The sequence below is a fragment of the Bacillus rossius genome, chromosome 1 (assembly GCF_032445375.1).
Source record: "Bacillus rossius redtenbacheri isolate Brsri chromosome 1, Brsri_v3, whole genome shotgun sequence".
Lineage (NCBI taxonomy): Eukaryota > Metazoa > Arthropoda > Insecta > Phasmatodea > Bacillidae > Bacillus > Bacillus rossius.
This window is the reverse complement of record NC_086330.1, coordinates 262,301,315-262,324,691: the sequence shown is the minus strand read 5'-3', so window position 1 is coordinate 262,324,691 and position 23,377 is coordinate 262,301,315. Positions and strand designations below refer to the sequence as shown.

The 23,377-nt window shown below is 33.6% G+C and overlaps 1 protein-coding gene across 1 annotated transcript; it reads right to left on the bottom strand.

Moving 5' to 3' along the window:
- Window positions 1-3,659: 3,659 nt before the first annotated feature.
- On the bottom strand, window positions 3,660-22,343 carry LOC134527541 (polyubiquitin-A). The gene is made up of 3 exons (XM_063360301.1): window positions 21,887-22,343; window positions 20,330-20,530; window positions 3,660-6,349 (listed from the first exon to the last, which is right to left on the bottom strand). Exons 2-3 carry the CDS (start codon window positions 20,517-20,519, stop codon window positions 3,795-3,797), a joined length of 2,745 nt encoding a protein of 914 aa, XP_063216371.1. The 5' UTR covers window positions 20,520-20,530; window positions 21,887-22,343; the 3' UTR covers window positions 3,660-3,794.
- Window positions 22,344-23,377: the final 1,034 nt, after the last annotated feature.

Below are 23,377 nucleotides of genomic sequence, written 5' to 3'. Positions count from 1 at the left end.
GCATTGTCACACCCGGCCGGGCGCTTCGTACACAGCCAGCCGTGACTTACGTCACACAGTTCGAGGCACTGCTCCCTCTTACTCTATGTTGCACGCGCGGGCATGTTCGTAGCACTGGCCCTAATTCAGGTGTTGAGGACACAACGGCCTGTGCTCTCAGAGGTAGCACCGACGGCAGCATTAGCTTCTCTACATGGCCCAAATCATCAGATGCGGTAGCCATTTTCCTTCACGTGTTGCAGTTTCACACTTGACCTAAATCAGTGAGAGCAACGTCCTGGGCCCATAACCTGTTGGATTTCGCTCTTCTCTCAGTGAAGTTAAACAAGGTTATATTTATTTCTGCCACTTTATTCACCTCCTACACTATGCACTGTTATTTACACAACACACCTGTCCACTTTGCTTGTTCCTTTCTGTTGTTATCCATCCCCCCCTACCACCACAACATACCAAAATTTCCCATGGAGAAACAAAACAGATGATAAATTTAACAGGTGAAGGGTAGTACAAGGCAAACTATTTCTTATACATTTGACATGTAGATTAAAAATTAAATCAGTCTTTAAAAACCACAGTATTAATCCATCTCACAAATTTTATGAGAATTAAGGGTGTTACCCAAGTTATTTCAAATAATTTTACTCCACCAAGAAAATTTGCAGTGATAAGACTTTATCCAGACACTTGGCCTTCCACTGTAAACACTTTATTTTCAGTAAACAACTGGCTCAGCTGAAAATTCAGACATTTATCAGTCTTCGGGCAACACTCAAGACCTTAAGCCATATATACATAAATAACTTACTTTTTACGTGCTGAAGCTGCAGTCAAAAACTGTCAGTCAAATTCAAATTCCTTATGTATATGTTGAGGTGATACTGCACTTGCAATTCAGAGGCTAATTATAGTAAAGATGTTTTTAAGTGAAGATGAAATTTTTATGGTTCAAATGTCCACCCTAGTAGGTTTCTGTCTTATTTGAAAGAGGGTTCATATCAAAAAAGCTGTACACACATCCTTAGCAGAAGTCTATATGATTAACATAACATTAAAAGTTACTGAATTAGATAGGCAGTACAATCAGGTGTAGGAGGTGAGTGATACACATAACTAAGGTCTAGTGGTCAAGTAGCATATCTCGCAGCAGACACCATCACTACCAAATACACAAATACAAGCTTTGGTGAGACTGATAAATGAGTAGGTATTGAAACTAAAACTGTTCTCTGGTATGTGTACCAAACATTTTTAATATCCAAGTGACAACAAAAACACTTAAAATATACCTTAACTGAGAGTAAAAAAGTAATGACCATGCCAATTGTTTTTGTAAACATGAGGTCTGCAAAACTACTTCAATCCCAATTACTACAGCCATTTTGATTTACCCACTCCACTAAACATATATAATTCCATTGGTAAATTTGTCACAAATTGTTCAGAGTCAAATGTGAGAGCAAAAAAGCATTAGGGTTGAACTTGCCTTTACAAAAAATCAGATACCAGGGAATATTGTTCATAATGCAATTCAATTCAATCAGTGACGTAGCTAAGGTGACTGGCACCCCCTCATGGATTAAAAGGTGGGGGGGGGGGGGGGGGGGGGGGGGGGGGAATCAGTAACGCGAAACCGTCTCCCACTCCTGCTCCTGCTCCGGCGCCCCTGGCAGGGGCCATCCTTGCCACCCACTTGCTACGTCACTGAATTCAATTCAATGGCAAACATTAGACTATATTGGCCAAGCAATGAGTATTTTACTGCCCAAGTGGATTGTAAAAAATCTTGACACTTTGTAGATCCCTACATATTAAATTCCTACAGCTATAAAATAAAATGCCTGAAAGATGAAAAGCAATACAAAGTACATTCTATACATCTCCCAGTCAAAAACTACACATATTGCATACGAGCATGCTTTTTACAGCACAAAATCTTTCTTTAAATATGTTTAATTTCCTTTTGTTTTTCAAAGTTCCTAACTTCTTGAAAATACTTTTCACACTTAGTTTATCTCAGTATGTATGCATTCATTCATTCATATTTTATTCAACATTATGTTATGTCAACTTGTTTCATGTATGTACTGATTGTTAATTCAATTGCTCACTGTTGAAATTGTGTCAACAGAAATATTTACTATTTATAGTCAATAGCCAAAAAATAAACAATGTTATTTATATCACCTTCAAAAACTTAATCCCATTTCAGTATTCCACATTATAGTGACAAAACATTTAACCCTTATTATATATTCAAGTGCCATTTTAAACTAATGCATGGAACAGCTTTCCATGACTGAGTATACAATCAGGGGAGCAATGGTTATTAGTTGAGTTAGGTAAGCAACACCAGAAAGACAAAATTATACAAAAAAAATTTTATGCTTGAAAAAAAATAATTAAATTTTAAATCCTATTTATTAAAGTTGAAGGATTATGCATTATTCATGATACTTATTTTAGCAAAATAATATAACCATCTCAAATATTAAAAAAAAAAAAAATTAATTTTAGATAAGCATGTGAGCACATAACAGCAGACGAAATTGGCAAGCAAGAAAATGTAATTATTCTTTTCTTTTTGTAGTTAACATTGAGTAGAAACATTATGTATAGAATTAATAAATTTCCAATTACCACAGCAGGGAGAGTTCTTACTTACAAACACAGAAAAAAGAATTTTTTCAAAATCACAAGACGAGCTGTCCAAACATTGCAGATGAATACAATTATTGTTTATAAAATTTGGACACCATTTTGTATCTCAATTTAAGAAATTTAGTGCTATAATTTTCATTCAATTAAATATTTCATGTAATAACTTTATTGAAATTACTTAGAATTTAAAATTTTAATATAAGTTTAACATATCCAAATAGTAATGACTAGTTTCAAAAGTTTGGATCTATTTCTTAAGTCAATAGTCCCAATGAAAGACAGTTGTACTAATTTTTATGCAGATATGAATATTATACATATTAATTTTGTTAGTTAAATTTAAATTGTTTAATCTTTCCTTTGCTTAAGACATTTTGCCTATGCTTTACATTTTCTCTCCATGTATTGTTTTAGCATTTTTTTTTAAAGTAATGTTCAAGTGCCAGCCTATTAAAGACCAACTTGGCAGGCACTCCAAACAATAATAAAAGTAAGATCTGGTTAACAGAAATTCTCTTGGAAATCTTAAGCATTTCCCCTCCATGCTCCACAAGTATTCTTTACAAAATTATTTTCACAATTCTTATATTAAAATAGAAATTTTTATGGGTAACTAGATTAATTAAAGTAAATATTTTTGGAAAAACAGACAACACACACCCCTTTACCACACCTAACATTATAACCAATTATCCTGCACCCAACAAACTAGAAATTAAGGATTGAATATATATGTAAAAATATAAATAAAAGAATTGGCCAAAACAATCCTGTCTTAAGAAAACCAAAAACAAACAAAATTTTAAATGTGAATTTATCTTTATGGTACTCTAAATTTTCCAACTTTTAGTGAAAAATACTAGAACGAACTGAATTTTACTAAATACATTTAAGGTAAATAAATTTAAAAGTATTCCATAATATGTTTTAGGATTTAAAAAAAAAAGGTAAATAACTAAATACTTTCAGGAGTTTAGGACAAATAAAACTAAATTTGATACACAAAAAAATCATTATTTATTCTAACATGCGAAACAATATTTTTTTACAGTAAAATATAACAAAATAAAAAAAACAGCCAAAGAAATTTTGAAATAAAATTAGGAACTATCTCAATACATAGGTAGAAGGATTTACAAAACACCACCTCTCAGCCTCAGCACCAAGTGAAGAGTGGATTCTTTCTGGATGTTGTAATCAGACAGCGTGCGACCATCTTCCAACTGCTTGCCAGCAAAGATCAACCTCTGCTGATCTGGTGGAATCCCCTCCTTGTCTTGGATTTTAGCCTTGACATTCTCAATGGTGTCCGATGCTTCCACTTCCAGGGTGATGGTCTTTCCAGTCAGGGTCTTCACAAAAATTTGCATTCCACCTCTCAACCTGAGCACCAAGTGGAGAGTGGATTCTTTCTGGATGTTGTAATCAGACAGTGTGCGACCATCTTCCAACTGCTTGCCAGCAAAGATCAACCTCTGCTGATCTGGTGGAATCCCCTCCTTGTCTTGGATTTTAGCCTTGACATTCTCAATGGTGTCTGATGCTTCCACTTCCAGGGTGATGGTCTTTCCAGTCAGGGTCTTCACAAAAATTTGCATTCCACCTCTCAACCTGAGCACCAAGTGGAGAGTGGATTCTTTCTGGATGTTGTAATCAGACAGCGTACGACCATCTTCCAACTGCTTGCCAGCAAAGATCAACCTCTGCTGATCTGGTGGAATCCCCTCCTTGTCTTGGATTTTAGCCTTGACATTCTCAATGGTGTCCGATGCTTCCACTTCCAGGGTGATGGTCTTTCCAGTCAGGGTCTTCACAAAAATTTGCATTCCACCTCTCAACCTGAGCACCAAGTGGAGAGTGGATTCTTTCTGGATGTTGTAATCAGACAGCGTGCGACCATCTTCCAACTGCTTGCCAGCAAAGATCAACCTCTGCTGATCTGGTGGAATCCCCTCCTTGTCTTGGATTTTAGCCTTGACATTCTCAATGGTGTCCGATGCTTCCACTTCCAGAGTGATGGTCTTTCCAGTCAGGGTCTTCACAAAAATTTGCATTCCACCTCTCAACCTGAGCACCAAGTGGAGAGTGGATTCTTTCTGGATGTTGTAATCAGACAGCGTGCGACCATCTTCCAACTGCTTGCCAGCAAAGATCAACCTCTGCTGATCTGGTGGAATCCCCTCCTTGTCTTGGATTTTAGCCTTGACATTCTCAATGGTGTCTGATGCTTCCACTTCCAGGGTGATGGTCTTTCCAGTCAGGGTCTTCACAAAAATTTGCATTCCACCTCTCAACCTGAGCACCAAGTGGAGAGTGGATTCTTTCTGGATGTTGTAATCAGACAGTGTGCGACCATCTTCCAACTGCTTGCCAGCAAAGATCAACCTCTGCTGATCTGGTGGAATCCCCTCCTTGTCTTGGATTTTAGCCTTGACATTCTCAATGGTGTCTGATGCTTCCACTTCCAGGGTGATGGTCTTTCCAGTCAGGGTCTTCACAAAAATTTGCATTCCACCTCTCAACCTGAGCACCAAGTGGAGAGTGGATTCTTTCTGGATGTTGTAATCAGACAGCGTACGACCATCTTCCAACTGCTTGCCAGCAAAGATCAACCTCTGCTGATCTGGTGGAATCCCCTCCTTGTCTTGGATTTTAGCCTTGACATTCTCAATGGTGTCCGATGCTTCCACTTCCAGGGTGATGGTCTTTCCAGTCAGGGTCTTCACAAAAATTTGCATTCCACCTCTCAACCTGAGCACCAAGTGGAGAGTGGATTCTTTCTGGATGTTGTAATCAGACAGCGTGCGACCATCTTCCAACTGCTTGCCAGCAAAGATCAACCTCTGCTGATCTGGTGGAATCCCCTCCTTGTCTTGGATTTTAGCCTTGACATTCTCAATGGTGTCCGATGCTTCCACTTCCAGAGTGATGGTCTTTCCAGTCAGGGTCTTCACAAAAATTTGCATTCCACCTCTCAACCTGAGCACCAAGTGGAGAGTGGATTCTTTCTGGATGTTGTAATCAGACAGCGTGCGACCATCTTCCAACTGCTTGCCAGCAAAGATCAACCTCTGCTGATCTGGTGGAATCCCCTCCTTGTCTTGGATTTTAGCCTTGACATTCTCAATGGTGTCTGATGCTTCCACTTCCAGGGTGATGGTCTTTCCAGTCAGGGTCTTCACAAAAATTTGCATTCCACCTCTCAACCTGAGCACCAAGTGGAGAGTGGATTCTTTCTGGATGTTGTAATCAGACAGCGTACGACCATCTTCCAACTGCTTGCCAGCAAAGATCAACCTCTGCTGATCTGGTGGAATCCCCTCCTTGTCTTGGATTTTAGCCTTGACATTCTCAATGGTGTCCGATGCTTCCACTTCCAGGGTGATGGTCTTTCCAGTCAGGGTCTTCACAAAAATTTGCATTCCACCTCTCAACCTGAGCACCAAGTGGAGAGTGGATTCTTTCTGGATGTTGTAATCAGACAGCGTGCGACCATCTTCCAACTGCTTGCCAGCAAAGATCAACCTCTGCTGATCTGGTGGAATCCCCTCCTTGTCTTGGATTTTAGCCTTGACATTCTCAATGGTGTCTGATGCTTCCACTTCCAGGGTGATGGTCTTTCCAGTCAGGGTCTTCACAAAAATTTGCATTCCACCTCTCAACCTCAGCACCAAGTGGAGTGTGGATTCTGAAACACAGCAATACCATTATTTATAACAATATTCTCTTAGTAAAAATTGTATTCAAACATTTTTATATTAGCTATCTAAAGACATTTTACGCCATTCTGTAACACTTATAAAGTTTATTTTATTCCTCCCCGTTTCTTGGTAATTATTTTTCTTATAGTTAATTTGCTTTGTTTTGTTTAGATTTGTACAGGTAAGTTAATGTATTATTAAAGTAAAATAAGTACACTGTTACTGTTTGCAGAATTAAGCTGACCCCATGCCGCAAAGAAACAGGTAGTATACATTTTATTTAAATTTTTTTCTGGATTTGATATTTTATAATTAAATTCTATGTAGTTCCTACCCTAACATCTATGTTATGTTAGAGGGAATAAAAATATGAGAGAAAACATTTGTGTCCAATGCAGAGTATGGGTGCAAGGAACCATTTAGTATAATTTATAGTTCAAATGTTTCAAATGGTGCATTGTTGTTCTCTCTCTTGTATGAGATCATGTTTTACACAGGAAATAATATTTTAAACATAAAATTAATGAACCAAACATTTTATTTTATGGAAAATAAAATTGAGCAGGGACAAGGCAGAAATTCCAAACTCAGCTCTCATGCGTGTGCACTCAATATACTTTGTAGGTGCAGATTACAGCACAGTTGTGGCAGTAAATTTATTTTTACCATTGTTTGTACCTCACAATTTCCATGACTTCACCCTCTCCACTAGTATTTCAAAATCCAGTAGGATTTTCAAACTCCATTTTTGGGGGAAATCAAACTTGGTAATCACTAAAAATTATCATTTTGGAAAAAAATAATTGAAGGAAAGGCCGAGACTCTTCTGAACTACTGTATTAAATTATGTGTGACCTGGAAAATGCACAATGGGAGGGGTAGCATGGGCTGCTGAATAAACAAAACTTGAGTAGATTGAGTTGCCATGTGTTACTAGCACAGAAATGAGAGCAATATATACATGCTTCCAAGATACAAGAGTAAAAAATACTTTTAAATATATGGGACAGGAGGTTTGCAGGTCATTATTAAACAGGTTTCAACTTTAATAATGTTTACTTTATTTTAAATAACTTTTATTGTTGTAGGCCTAATGCATACCAGTTGTCTGGGTTATTTACTAGCGATTTATTTTGGAGTAAGCTCATTAAAAAAAACAAGTCTACAATTTTCTTACAATTGACATGAAAACTCATTATATAATATGATTTCAGAATCAGGTTATTCTCCAAGAAAATGGCACTGAATATTTTCTTCTTTACCACAAATACAATAACATAAGCTTTCACAAACATGTCATACACACATGTTGCTCACTGACATGTTATAATATGAAACAAACTTTTTAAAAAAAATCATCTTCAGAGTGGCCACACAAAATCTGAAATGAAATTCCTTGACTTTACAAGGTTTTCCTCGACCTGATTTAGCAGTGTTAAGACTATTTTACATCTAAAAATTAATCAGCATTTTTTTTTCTCTCAAGAGTATTCAACACACCAAAAAGTGAACAAATTTTTTAATTCAAGGAAAATACATGTGCAATAAAAATGTATACCTATAGTTTGTTTATAAATGTACTAAACTTCTTGAGAATAAAAACATTATGGGATTACTATGTACTCAAACCCAATCATAGCAAAGGAAGAAATTACCCAAATAAGCATCAGCAGGGTGTCTACTGAGTTACAAAAATATAAATTAGTGACTTTTTCTTGACTTTTTCATGACAATTTCTACTGAAGTGTGACCACGAAACTTGTCAAAATGGTATAATTTTTAAATGTTATAAAATTAAGTGTAGCCAATACCTTACATCAAAAATAAAATGAAAAATTGAACGATTGCTTTTCTTCATCAACGAACAATTATATCCATCTGCCCTTTTTGCGCAATACGATTCAGACTCGTCCAGCGAAACTGCAAAAAAGTACACTTCTGTAAAGTATTGGCGAGTTTTTCTTGAAAAAAAAAAAGGGCCAAGGCCAAAGGTTGTCACATAACCAATTTTATCCTTCTGCATTTTGAATTTTTGTCCTATAGCACTGTCTGGGAAGATTATGGGGAACAAATCACTAGTAGCGCATGAACCTATGTCAGATGTGTGTGTCATTACCTTATTAAGTGACCACAATATTTCTGCTTTCCACACATTCTCATCAACACAATATTTATTTGAAGAACCTGGGAAATGTTGTGACTTTGAATTTGAAGGAGTTACACATTCAGTACTTAAATGATTTATCAATAGAAGTCACTGTTCCTGAACTACTTGAAGTGGAAGGTGTAGTATCTTTTTCCTGACCCAAATGTGTGAGCTTGTCAACCTTCAAAAAACTTAAGTGTTGATTGTTTGCTTTGTAGTATGGCAGAAGACAGCTCCAGATGTTTTTTTTCCTGCTTCATGAACCTTCACAGATGACAAACCACTGCGACTTACATCAAACTTTGATTTACAGAGTGTGCAAAATGCCTTGTACTAGTCATCTTTAACAGGACGCAACCACTTTGAAAAGCTATCATTTTCATCTGAGAGCCAATATTCTTTAAAATAACATTTTCCAGGCATTTTCTTTTTTTTTAGTTACTTTTCATTCAATTAACACTGAAAATAAAATTATGAGCATGTAGTAGCAGTAAAAGCATGCAAAAATATACAAAGTTAACAAATGAAGGTTAGTTTGAACTAAATTGAATAAAATTAACTAGATTTGCTTTCCCGCATGCCAATTTTTCGTCGCAATTTCAGGGCTAAAATACGTTAACATTTGTTGGCAAACATTTTCAGCACATTATATCATAGAAAATATTACAATTCCATTCTGTAGCACTTTAACCTCTTCGACAATGATTTCAGTTGGAAAATAAAATGTGGCGGCAATTGAGGGATTTTGTTTCGTAATTTGTAAACATAGTCGTTAACAAAACCAAAACACGAAAATACATCACACATTTTTGGCTTTCTTTTATCCTAGCAAAACATAAATTTACGTTTCGTACACACAAGCAAGCAGTAAACAAACGAACTCAACGCTATAAGTTTTATTATGAACGCTCACCATTTGGCTAACAACTTATCGATATGGACGCGGGTCGCACGCATTGACGCCTTGACAGCTACAATCGATTATGTGCGATCGTTGTGCGCTCTGTAGAGTAAGAATGAAACTGACTACGCCGTAGCCGCCACGGAACGAATACCACCCTTTTTAAGCGTGTAAGGTACGAGAATTGAATAAATTACGTTTTCACAGCATTCTAATGGACTTTTTTTTTATAAAAGAGCAAATCGCTATTACTAAAATTTTCTCTGCATTCTATGTGAAAATTATGAAGTTGCACGTAGGAGAATAGAAGCTGTAAGCAACATTTTGAACGGGATTTTAAACCAATCGTCTTATGGCGAAAATGGCGGGACTGGTCTAGTTAAACACGGGAAAATGTATTGCGTGGGAACATCTTAAGCGATGAATTTCCTGAAAATGCAAGCTGCCAAAAGCACAAAAAATATGGTACAGTATATACAAGATCAGTGCACAAGAAATACACATTAGCCTTGTAATTAATTTTTTCGTGACTTTTACCAAAATATACTTAAAAATAGTGACTTTTCCGGGACCTTTTACAACATTCGTGACTTTTTCATGACTTTCGTGACCTAGTAGACACCCTGATCAGCCATTCTAAAGAGCATAATTTCATAAAAATGCTTTATTATTTTTGACAGTTTTTCAATCATTTTTCAAGATGGTGACACTTCAATTAGTTTACCAGTAATTTGTCATTTAGAAGAGTGGTTGTGTTAGGTTAGATACAGTACATTAAAAATTGTGTAAAATTGTGAGAATGATTGGTTAGGTTAACTTAGCTACATTATATATTTGTTATTCCTAGCCAACTGTTCACACAATATTTAAGATTTTAATGTAGCTAACCTAACCAACCACTCTCAATCTCTCAGATTTGTAATAACTTAACTTCATCATTAATTACAATAGTAAGAAACTGGTGAACTACTTGTATCACAACACCCTCTTAGAGAATGATTGTAAAACAAGTCAGGAAGTAAAAAAAAACTAATTTGGAATTTTTTTAATAATTTTTTGAGAAAAATGGCTCACCATTAGAATTACCTAACCAGAGCTCTTGAATAGGCCTTGTTCTAAAACTATAAAAACACTGACATTCTACCATAACTTTTATCAATTTTAAATTTGTTGAAGACATGCATAATTATGCCAAATTATAAATTGCCTTAAAAGGTTTTATCACAAGTTTCAATACTTCCATTAAAATTTGTAACGTAAAATGTAAATATACGTTCCTACACATATCTGAAAGTAAATATTTAATTTATGAATTAACTATAAAATAATAACATGCTTACCGCGATATGAGGAAAACATGGTTATTAATGTATAATTATTAACTCAGCTGTTTTGTTTACTGCAGTGAAGCGCCATTACCATTAAACCACGAATCACCAAAAGCAATGCTACATTATAAACAAAATCTGAAACTGCTGGAATAACACACAACAAATTCTATTCTCTAAAATAAAACATTTTTACATTACCACCATCACTCGCTAACAAAATCTTATTTTTCCCCCCCTCCATCATGTATAAATAAACCTTTCTTCCCATAGCACGATTCCCATTTCCTCACCAATTTGAATCATTTTAGTGTTTTCCAGCTACCATAGACAATTGAAATCGCACAACTTCAGTAATCATTGCAATGCCTTTCTGAAAAAAAAAAAAAAAAACTTTTCAAACCACAAGCAGTATATGTATTAAGTAACAGCACACTAACCAACCGTGTGCTATGCAGAATTACTATGCAGTGTTGTCAAGTTTTGAATAAGCTGTGCATAATGTTTTTTTTATACACATTTTATAAAAAATTGTGTGAAATCTATTTGGGTGAATATGGTAATTAATATGCATACACAATTTAGAAAATTTTACAGATAAACCCCCCCCCCCTTTTATTTTTAAAACGAATGACCGTTTAAGGAACAGTAACAATGCAGAATAAATTACCTCAATAATTTCCCTGACCAATCAAAAAATTCAAACTTTTTCAGGTTTTCCTTGCCTTTTTTTTTAACGACTTATTCCAGTTTTTTTTGGTCTGTGGCCACCCTTCTCTTGCTGCCCAGTTTGACAAAGCTAAAAACTGATCAACCATCATGTGAATTTAAATTCAAGAAGGATTTAATTCACAAAAACTCTTTAGAAGCAGCTTATTCCAATATCAACGACTGTTTAGAATCTTTCACAGTTGACAGAAGTGCTTCCACTGGTGTTTACTCTATTTGGCTCTGCCCTATTTAAAATCATTGTTATACTATACCAAGGTCACATTTACTTTACGTAAAGATAGCGATGGGTTTACTAGTCAGTTACAATTTATGGCTTATTTAATCTAGTATTTGAAAATTAAGCACAAAATTAAAGTTTTTGTTGAAGGGGCTGTAAGGAAAGGGTGTTTAAAAAAATGTAGATGTACACACATTGTAAAATAAATCTAATTTAGATTATTTTTCTAATCTTGATAATAGAACAGCAGGGGTTAGAGGATGTTAAAATGATGGTATGAAAACTAGAGTTCGCAAGACTATTTTTTTCTATAAATTTCTCTCCTTTCCAATTAAAGGTATCAAATTAAAAACAAATTTTCAGTGCCTCCCTTGAATTTTCAAAAAAATTTAACAATATGAGCTTGCAAGGTTTGTAATTACAATCACTTGCAAGACTTTTTACAACCATTATATTCCAATTAGTGAATAGTGATTTAGAACAATTACAACAGAACAAATGTAAGGGAAGTATTGTTTAAGAAATTCAGAACCTTAATAGTTATCATAAAATGAAATATTGAACTGCACGAGACCAAGCATTAAGAAAATAATAGTTCATGGCAAATAAACTTGCTTAGGTTTCAGAAATACATATCTTTAAAATCATAAAAATGTTAACAGCAAAATTAAGTTAAACATGAAAAGAACGACACATATTGTTAATCTGCTACCTCCTGCCCTCCTGAAGTTAGATTTTAAAGAATTATGAAAGATTTAAAACATAATTATGTGCAGACAAACTACCCATACACCATACATACATTTTAAATGAATCCATTACTTAAGGCACATAAAAAAAAATACTAGGGTTAATATACTTGAAATGAACTTTATAAATTTGCCAGTATAGACATATTTCTTGGTTGGTCCTCAAAATCTACCTGCGTACAGTCATTCCAAAGTTTCACCAGAGTATGTACTTTTAAGCATTCAATAAAGCCAGCCCCCCACACGGTACCCATTTCCTTAGCAGTTTTCATATTTATTTTCTGATACAGCACCTGCTCTCATGTAGGTAACATTTCAGCACACTTCCCAAGGCATCTGGCTCTGGGTATAAAAGTTTTCATACTCCAAGTCTTAGCCAAAACCATAATAGAACATGTTCTACTTTTCTGCAGAACCAACATGTAGCAATATAAACCCTTATATAGTCGATTTTGTAAACATTAGAGGACGTAACAAATGTAATGGCATGCCAAATTTAACTGTTACTAAAACTACTTGGGAAACTAAAACAATCTTACAAAAAAGTAATCGCAAGTTTTAAAATATGTAATGAAAATTTCCTCGATGTACAGTTTAATTTTTGTTTGTTTTCTGTTTGTTTAAAATATATTTTGAGTAATTTAAAAAAAAAAAAAGATAATCACATCAAATATTGAGTATATATTTTTTTCGTGACCTGCTACTAACCTGTTACGTTCCACTCATCACCTAATTTTTAGCTAGAAGGAGGTGGTGAGTGGTGACACACCTTAAGGTATGCAAGTTTTGGTAGCGCAGTGGTATAGCACACAGTTGTAGTATTCAAGGGGTAATTTTTGATGTGGTTCAAAACCCAGTCACTGCAAAAACTTTTTTTTAACCTTTTTAAATAACAGATTATGGGATTATACGTATTTTGCTCTAAGAAAATATGTTTTAATACTTTCTGTTTATCTTATTTTTATTATATTACATGGTTGCTACAGAAATAGAATCTTAGAATTCCCTGACTTTTCCCTGTTTTCCAGAAATTTAAGAGAAAAATTCCCTGACTTTCTTATGAAATACATACCATAAATATTAACGTGCATATGATTAAATGTAATATAAAAATTTCAACATGAGGTAAAATAAGGTTTTTTTTTATTGTGTTATTTTGACGGCAGAATCGTGAATGTGTTTTTTTCCTTCGACATGGGTGGTGAGAGCTCTTCGGCCCATATTGCCGAGTTGAATACTTTTGTAGCACAATGTGCAGTACGCAGAATTTATGTTTTTAGCGGAGGGTTTGATATGCTGAAACTGTGACTCCTTGAGCCAATTCGCCTTAAAAGTAGTTTTATTCGACATCTCTAAGCTAAAAAAAAAAGTACATCTTAATATTTTCAGGTTAGGTTAAAAATTATTGATTATGAATTCTTAAAAATATATAACTACACAAATACAAAAACTATTACAAATTCACACCTACTTAGAAAATTACAATAGCAGCATTACAACATGCAATACTCTTACATTCTTACAATGTTACCTAACGATTCTGGGGAAAAACATGTTCAGTTATGCATATTTTTTTACACACAATGTAAGTGTCACGCAACAGAACTCGCGGATTATAACGGTTGAAAAAAAAATTAAAAAAATAGTCAGAAAAAATGCAAAAACATAAACCGCGCACAAAATCCACGTGTTTTCGTATCAGCTTGGTAGTTTTCAAAATGAGAATTGGTATTGCTTCTTTATCAAAATGCACTTTATTTTCTTATGATCGCATCAAAAAGTAACTTCACCTGAAACAACGCCTTTAAATTCACATAATAAGCTTTGTACTCATCTTATTCCACATGAAAATAGCCTTCAAAAGATAAAGGACGCCATGCCCGTTCTGTAGTTCACTGCATGGAACGGAACAAAACACAAAGTCTCAAGGGCAAATTAAAAAGGATCAAAACACGAACAAATGAAGGCCGGGTTCGCTAGTGAACAAACGAGTGCCTGGATTGGCCAGAAGTTATGGTGGGTGGTTGTAACAGCCTATTGCAACGGACAATCGTAGACCAAGTAAAAAAAAAAAAAAAAAAAAAAGGTTGCAAATGCCGTGTGCTTTAAGCAGCAGCCTTTTAGCGGAGTCGTTTGGTAGCGGTACGAGTGCATCAAAACAAAGCTTTGTTTGAATTATAAGCAACTTTAAAATTTCCAGAATTCATAGAATTTTCCCTGACATTTCCCGGAATTCCCTGACCATTTTAATTTCCCTGACATTTCCCGGTTTTCTAGTCCTGTAGCAACCATGTATTAAATAAATAGCTCAGACCATTGGTTTTATTATTACATACTAGGCAGATTTATTCTTACTTAATAAATTAATTCTCTAATTATAACTCCTATATTTATAAGGAAAATAATGTCTATAAATTATTAACGACTAAACTAACACTTCATAGGTACCCACACCTGTTAGCTTAAGTGAAAATGGGAGATGGTTTTCCTTCACTCCATATTTAAGTTTATTATGCAAACTATGCACGTTTGTCTCACTGGACTACAAAAATTGTTAGTTACAATTTCTCAAAGTAGTAAAATAAGTTAGTAATCAAGTAACATATATAAAATAAGTATGTAGAATATTTTTACTATTACAATGAAATCAACTAATACTGTGAATTTGTTAGATGAACCATATGATTAATACTATAAATATTATCATAAATAAACTACATTAAAGCAAACCCAATTTCCCTTTTGATTTTTTAAATTTCATATAACTAGATTTTGAAACTAACCTCCCAATAAAAAATACGATCTTTTTAATTTGAAAATTTCTCTGTATTAGTTCTTAAATACTAAAAACTTTGTTTAATATTTTTTTTTTTGCAAATGAAATATAGAAGTTAAAATATCCACCAGGTTACATAATTTTTAAATAACAGCTGCAATTTTCATAATTCCCCCCCCCCCCCCTTCCCCGTATTTTATTTGTTGACAGCAACATGTTTATCCTTCCCCGATTTGCTTGCTTTGGTCGGCAACTGCATTGGCTGGTTTTCTGTTATTCTAGGTATCATGTGTATGGAGATAAATTCTCTTAAGGCTCACCACTGCTCAACATGAGCCCATTTTTTATATATCATATTACTAGAAAATATTAGTAATTGCCGTGGCATTATGCTCATACAAGCAAGGGTTGAGAATTGTATTCCAGCCATTAACACGACTATAATATTATAGTCAGCTGCATGACACCCATTGAAAAATTAATATAACACTAATGTACAGAAAATATTTATTTCTGATATATATGAAATGAAAAAAACCATTTGACAAAAAAATTGTTTTAGAAAAACCTATTGGAAAAAACCACATTACAGGTAAATTGTCTGATTATTCAATAATCTTCCTTGCTGTGGATTCATTGTCACTAGTTCAAAGATAATCTAATGTACAGACATGGATGAAATCCCTACCTACCTACCTACCTACCTACCTACCTACCTACCCATTCCCCAAAAAATGTTTTGTAGTCTTGAGGTTGTGTGCACAGGAGGGAAATGAATATATCGTTATGAATGCAGACAGGCATGCCACATGTGCCTGGCCAGATTACAAGGATCCTCGCTACCCCCCCCCCCCCCCCCTGCAATCTTCCAGAGCTCCCCGCACACTGTCACGCCTCGGGCTACGGTAACAGCCTGACAATTCTGTGCTCTTAAGAGGCCACCACGAAAAGTTTAGAAAGCAAATTTAAAATTATACTATCAACATTTAAATTGTAAAGTGTTTTTTTTATAGACTGGCATTATAAAAATGAAATTGCATACAAACCTACACAAATACATTTTCATTAATTTATATTTAATGAAATGTTTGATTAAAATAGTAAAACAAAAAAATTTTGTTTGGAAGCCAGTATATTCACCATATCTATTTCTCCAGCATTTTTACCTTGGAAAGTTTGCAAACTTAAATATTTCACCAATTCACGATTAAAAACCAATTTGTTCTTGGGCCAAAATGCTAATAGCCATTTTATTTTAATTCACATCAAAACCTGGGAATATTCAACATAAAATATGGTCCTAACTCATAGTTAATTGATATTAACATATTCATTAACATAGTTGGTACACTTGCTAACAATTCCCAACTGAAAATTATAACTACGTTCTGAGTGTTGGAACATGTACTACCAGAATACCATCATTCACAGGTATTGTAATGCCATTTTACACTATCAGGGATACTTAAACAGAACTCACAAATTGTTTAAGTGCAGCTTTTCAATTAATCAATCATCCATGATGTTTCTGTAGTGCAGCATTAAAATATTACACAACTTCATTACCTGACAAGGAAGTTATTCCCCAATACAATAATTGTGTTGTGACTTGATTTATGTTTGTTGTATACTATGTGTGTTCTCATGCAACTGTTGGATAAAATTGAAATTAAAGCATCTAACTCAGATTTAGCTACTAACAATAAGTTAAAATATTTAGCACGCACTGGGCCTATAATGTCAAAACACACACCAGGAATTATGACAGTTGTAATGCCAAAAACGTCGGTATTGCATTATAATGCTGGAATCAAAAGCATGATAGCATGATGCAACAAAAAAAAAGTTAATACAAAGAAAACATGGCTTTTATACAAACAAAAATTACTGTACCTATAAAAAATTTTCTAGGTGTTGCATAAAATGCACCAAACATACATCAGCCATTGGAACTTGTAGGTTTTTAATAGGTATTTTGATAAGAGTAATTTGTTTAATTCAAATTTATCAAGTTCCATTCACCATTTAGTATGTGCCGACATTAGATGTGTCTTAAAAGTTATTAGCTAGAACTCTTAAGAGTCACTGCCTTCGCGCTATTGTGATTCCAGCACAACACAATTTCCTTACTTCCTAGTGCTTTTCTAATCCAGTACAGTATTAAAAACTTAATTTTTCCACTAATCCAAGATAGTATAAGGTTCGTTGGCCAAATTACTGAATTTCTGGTAAAAATATACCATAGCTGCTTTTACATAAAAAAAAAATACAGTCATGGGAACTGTCGACAGAAATGAAAACTGACTGTTTCTAAATGTGTAATACGACAGCATTTCTATGTCAAATGTACATAACTGATTTTGGTATTACATCACTAGCATGTCCATGACACAAATCCACAAGTTTCGCCACTAGCAATAACAACTTTAAAATTAGAAGAAATTAAGTTGAAAAAATATAAACTTAAAAGCCACAAATATACAACATTCATTATGTAAATAAACAAAAAAAATATTGCTCAACCCTGTCAATTCAACTTCACTTACTGCTACTACAGCATGCCGGTGGCTAACTCAAAAGATTTTACTCGTGTACACAGGCCGCCATGCATTTGGTGCCCAGTTTAGTGCCCCACGTCACTAGCATGTCAGTGACACAAACCCCAAAGTTTTGTCACTATAGAGCATCCCACTCTTAGATTGCAGTGTGGAAGTAAATGGGCGCATTCTCTCTCTCTCTCTAACACACACCAATTGCCGTTAGCACTGTCCTTGTTTCTTCGTGCGTTGTTGCCAAATATCAAACTAAATTTAAAATTTTAATTTTTGGACCAAGCTTTTTTTCATATTGTATAGAATCAAAATACGCATCAGGCAATGCTTATTTTGAATACCTACTTAACAATATTTTAAGTGTCCGAAAAAATTAAAAAACCTAACTTATTCGCTGCGAACTGTTTTGAAGTATTCCGATATGTTTCACATCAAAAAAAGAAAACCTACATGTGTATTTCATTCAGATTTTTTTTATTAGTAAATTAATGCCTTAGGACGCCACCGAACAAATGTTAAGACAAAAACTGTACAGGTTTCACTTAAATAATTTTTTTTAAAATATTGAAATGCATTTTCTCACAAACTGACACATCAAAAAGTTGACCTGCGGAAAATTTTTTTTCTATTAAAGATAGATGTGGGACAAAAGCGAGAAAAATGTTCACAATGAATTGAATTAGTTTTTAAAAGCAGCCCCATCTCAATTGCTTCTACAGTTTCCGTGGAAATAGCTGTTAAAGATGTGTCATCAGTACAAGAGCGCGCGCTGCCGTCGTAAGAGGAAACAGGGTCGTGCGTTTAGATAAGTGGGGTTCTGTCCTACAAGCAATTTCAAATACATGGCTTCCTTAGTCAACAAAAAATATTATAATCGATTCTTGAACATAATATGTAAAATGTATGAAATAAATATGAATTCAATAGCGATCATGGTACAAAATTTTGAATTATTTTTCTATCCTTCTCAACACCAAGCATCTTATCAAACATTGTTTTAGACAAAGTTTTGGAAAATAATTATGATATTATTACAAACAATTTAAACAGATTTGATAAGGTCTCTACTAAGGCAGTTACGTTTTTTTGTCCGGTGAAAATTTTTTTAGAACCCATGCAGTTATGGCTGGTCGTATCAAAAATGTATTTAGAAAACATTTTTCGGCATTAGGTAATCCGAGTTATCATACGTTAAAACGGATGCGATATTATTCATATTATGGGAGTTGTTGCGATTTTTCTGTTTTTCAAAAAATCTTCCCCATTTCGAACCAATTGTTCGGATTTTTCCCATAACTTACTCGACCGAGAATTTCCATTACCGTATTTTATTTATCATTTTGGACACGACTTGTCCAAAAATACGGCATTTATCGGGCCCATGAAAATGTGATATATATGGGATTTTTTAGAACAGAAAAGAAAACTATAAGAAATTTTCGTCTACAATAGGTAGTTTTTATTTGAAATTTACATAAAAGTGGCATTATTACAAATTTATATGTGTAATAGTAAAAAATATTATGAATTACGATATGATTTCTTAAAATGCTTCTTGTTCGATCCAAATTACAAAGACACTGATCTCCTGAAATTCGTAATGTGTTAAGAGATTTGGCAACAGCGCGCGCCATAAGCCGTGTACTGCAATCTAAGAGTGGGACGGGCTATACCAAAAATCATTATGTGATTAAAGAAGTTTCCACTTAAAAAATCCTGAATGTTTTTTAAACACTAGACATTCCTTTATTTACCCTGAAGAGCATTTCAAAATTCGTACTGGTTTTTGAGAAATGAAAATTAATACGTTAAATTAGGTAGCCTGTGCAATGATGTGGCTGTCACAACATGCTTTATTTTTTTTTTAAAGTGAAGCCATAACAGTTTTCAACGAGATATTGGCCTGATCACATGTGCTTTCTATAGCGACAGATTTATTGTGCTATTTTTCGTAGCAGAGACTCTATAAAATAACCTGATCTTGTTGTTGCCACCTTACCATTTACTTGATGCTAGGTGCAACATGTTTCAGAGGTTCTCCAGAGACCCTTAGGAATACAGCATTGCCCAGGCTGTTTTCTAAAAGTCGGGGATGTTTAATGGCAGCACGTTATGGCTGGGGCTAATTACACATAATAAGGGTGGAAAATAATCATGGTGATAAACAATCTTGGTCCCGCAGTATTGTACTGACATTAAACATTCATCTTTTAGAAAACAGTCTCGGCTACACTAATAACAAAGAACAAGGTGACAGCACCATTATTGCACAGGCACCTAATGTAACCTACAAACTGTAATCTCTCAGAAAACAGTAGGAATGTGTAACTCTTCACAGTAAATAGAACATTTATGGTATTCAAATAAAATAACATTCAGAATTTTATTAGTTTAGTTATGGAAAAACTCCCAACAGTAGAAATTTACAGAATTTTTATAACAATATGTAAATTTTCTTATAGACTACATAATCATGTCACACTATTAGTTTACAAAATTTGTTAATTTGAAAATATTAAGTTTCAAGACCAGAAACTAATAAGAGAATTACAAGCAGACAACTCACCTTTCTGGATATTGTAATCTGACAATGTACGACCATCTTCCAACTGCTTGCCAGCAAAAATCAGTCTCTGTTGGTCTGGAGGAATCCCTTCTTTGTCTTGGATCTTTGCTTTCACATTCTCAATGGTATCAGATGCTTCCACCTCCAAAGTAATTGTCTTCCCAGTCAGAGTTTTCACAAAAATCTGCATCGTGGAAATATCTGAGAAAACAATTAAGAAATTCGGAAAGTCAGAAGACACTAAACATAAAATTACCATTTTTAATATTTTTTTAAAGGATAATTACCATCTATTCTATACAAAAATACTTTTTAAATGTTTTGTACATTAGATCTAAGACTTGTAATTTAAAGATTTGTAAAAAGAAGTATAAAATAATTTTTCACCATGTTTCACCAGGATAATTAAAATTTCCAAAATTAATTTTAAAAATTCACAAAAAGTTTCTGAAAAAAAAAAAAAAAAACCACTTGTACTTGTCTAACACAAGTTGAAACAAGTATATTCCAAAATATTTATAATTTAATTTAACATAATTTTTAATTTTAGATTTAATTTTTGAACGTGATTAAGTTATATTTTTAAAAAATGATTCTGAAGAGCAATTTCTCTGGAGAAAAATATTTCCAATTTTTTGTTTTGTTTTCAATTTCCAGGCATTTAAAGTAATTCTTTTCTCAAGAAGGGGTTGTGATAGTAATTAAGTAGTTTAGTAGAGTAGGTAGTATAGTTAGGTTAGGTACATTAAAAATATTTTATTGTGATTGCTGACATTAAAAATAATTTTTCCGTATCACGTATTCATGTATATTCCTCGATCTTAGTGGCATAATTATGTATAGTATATTGATCCTGTGGTACATGATATTTGCCGTTTTAATTTACTACGTCGAAAGATCCTGGAGGTAATAAAAAATTCAAACATCACAATACAAAGGTATTCGAGTATCCAGTTGCATATTAAAATAAAATGAAGAAATTGGTTCTAAGTATGATACAAAGCTGTAGAATAATCAAAATTCACTAGATTTTGAAAATATGGATGATAAAACTTAATTACCAGTAGGCCTACATAACTTTAACGCTAGAATTTGGGCACGGACTTTTTGACGCTTGTGCTTGTTTGAATTATAAAGTAAAGTATTCACCTAACATTTATCTCACTTTCTCCTGAACATTCTAGCTAAAAAGTAAGGAATAAGGCTGTCAAAATAGACGATGAAAATGTAATATGGTTTATAATATGGTTATATTCTGCACAATTTTAGCAAGCATTACTTAATACTTATTTTAATTACAAATGTGGAACTACTTATTAACGTCTTTAAAAAAAAAAACCAGAACATTCAAAACAACCATACAAATTAATGCGTTGATCAATATGGTTGCATATATGCAATAAATAAATTAGAAACTGATAAATAACATAAGATGTACGTGAAAATTTTTAAAACTAACAGCATCGAATGGGAAACACAGACTTCGTAAAATAACGCACATAATATATATTTAACTAACTTAAAAAAGAATAAACAAGTAACTTTTTAAACTATTACCTCAATACAGCACAGCAATATCGTTAAATCTCTTCACAATAACAACCAACCAATCTTCAGCACAACGTTTCCACTTGAATTCTAAACAAAATGTCTACCGTGTGGGTTTTATAACATTGGCAAACTGGCGCTGGCGCAGTCCTTCCCCCACTCCGGAACGTTGACTTGTAAGATGATCATTGGCGGATTCGAATGACGTCATGAAAACCTAGGTCACGCTATAACGAACTAAATATACATGTCACCAAGAACATCAAAATGAATTTAATAAAATAAAAAAAAGAATGTTGTAAACCCTGGCTGAATTTTAAGTATCAAAAACTTGTATACTTACAATATAAGTTCTATTCATTATTACCACACGTATAATAAATCTCCTACTAGTACCAGTACTTTCGTATTTGTGAAACAAAGCGATATATATCGTACAGCCACATGTATATCGGACGACACGGGTGGGATTTATTTATTTATTTATTTATTTATTTTCTTAGCATCCAATATACTCCGTTGATGAGCAGTGGCTCTCTGAATATAGGGCTTGTCAACATGGTTACAAAATTTATGATTACATACACTATTTATAATATATGTACAATATATACATTACCTAGCATTAAAGTTATATTACAAATTTCTAATAATGGATATTATGTTCAACAATTAAAATATGTATTAATGAGCAAAGTTTGTTAAACATTAGAGTTAGACCAATCTGTCTATTTCTAGTCATGTTCACATTAATCACCGTAGTTCACATCATAGTTAAAATTCACTCACTTGCATTATTTTATACACTATGAACTATCTAGGCCTATACAGTCACAATTATTGAACTTTACATTCATGCAATTATTGTTCACATGACACTTCATAGAGCAGACTAGTGTAAAGGTTACGAGCTAAACACATTAATTTAAGTAGAAAATTTAATGTTGTACTTGCAAAGGCTCAAGATATATTCTTCAATTTCTTGTACACTAGGTATATAGATACTGGTTTTCAAAAATGTATTTAATTTTATTGTTAAATTTATGTACCTATATCAGTTTCAGAAGTAACTTTTTTAGGTAAATTGTTGTACATTTTCAGACCAGAGTGAAATATACTTTTTCTAAAGAGTGAGCTGTTATGTTGAGTTATTCGCAACTTGTATGCATTTCTTGTATTGTGTGTGTATGTCTTCATTTTTATTATAGTTATTCAGATTTTGTTTAATCAATTTGAGTGCTTGAATGGCGTATTCTGTGTAGAGTGTTTTAATTTGAAGAGTTTTAAAGTAGGGTCTACAGGAAGTTCTACAATTAATCCCAGAGAGAATACGTATTGCTTTTTTTTGTAATTGAAAAATCTTATAACTGTTCGTAGAATTTCCCCAGAATTCGATACCATATTTCATCACAGAATGAAAATATGTATGCAAAATATGTCATTCTTAATGTTTTAGGATCCAAAATCAATCGCAAGGCTCTCAGTAAATAGCAGATAGAA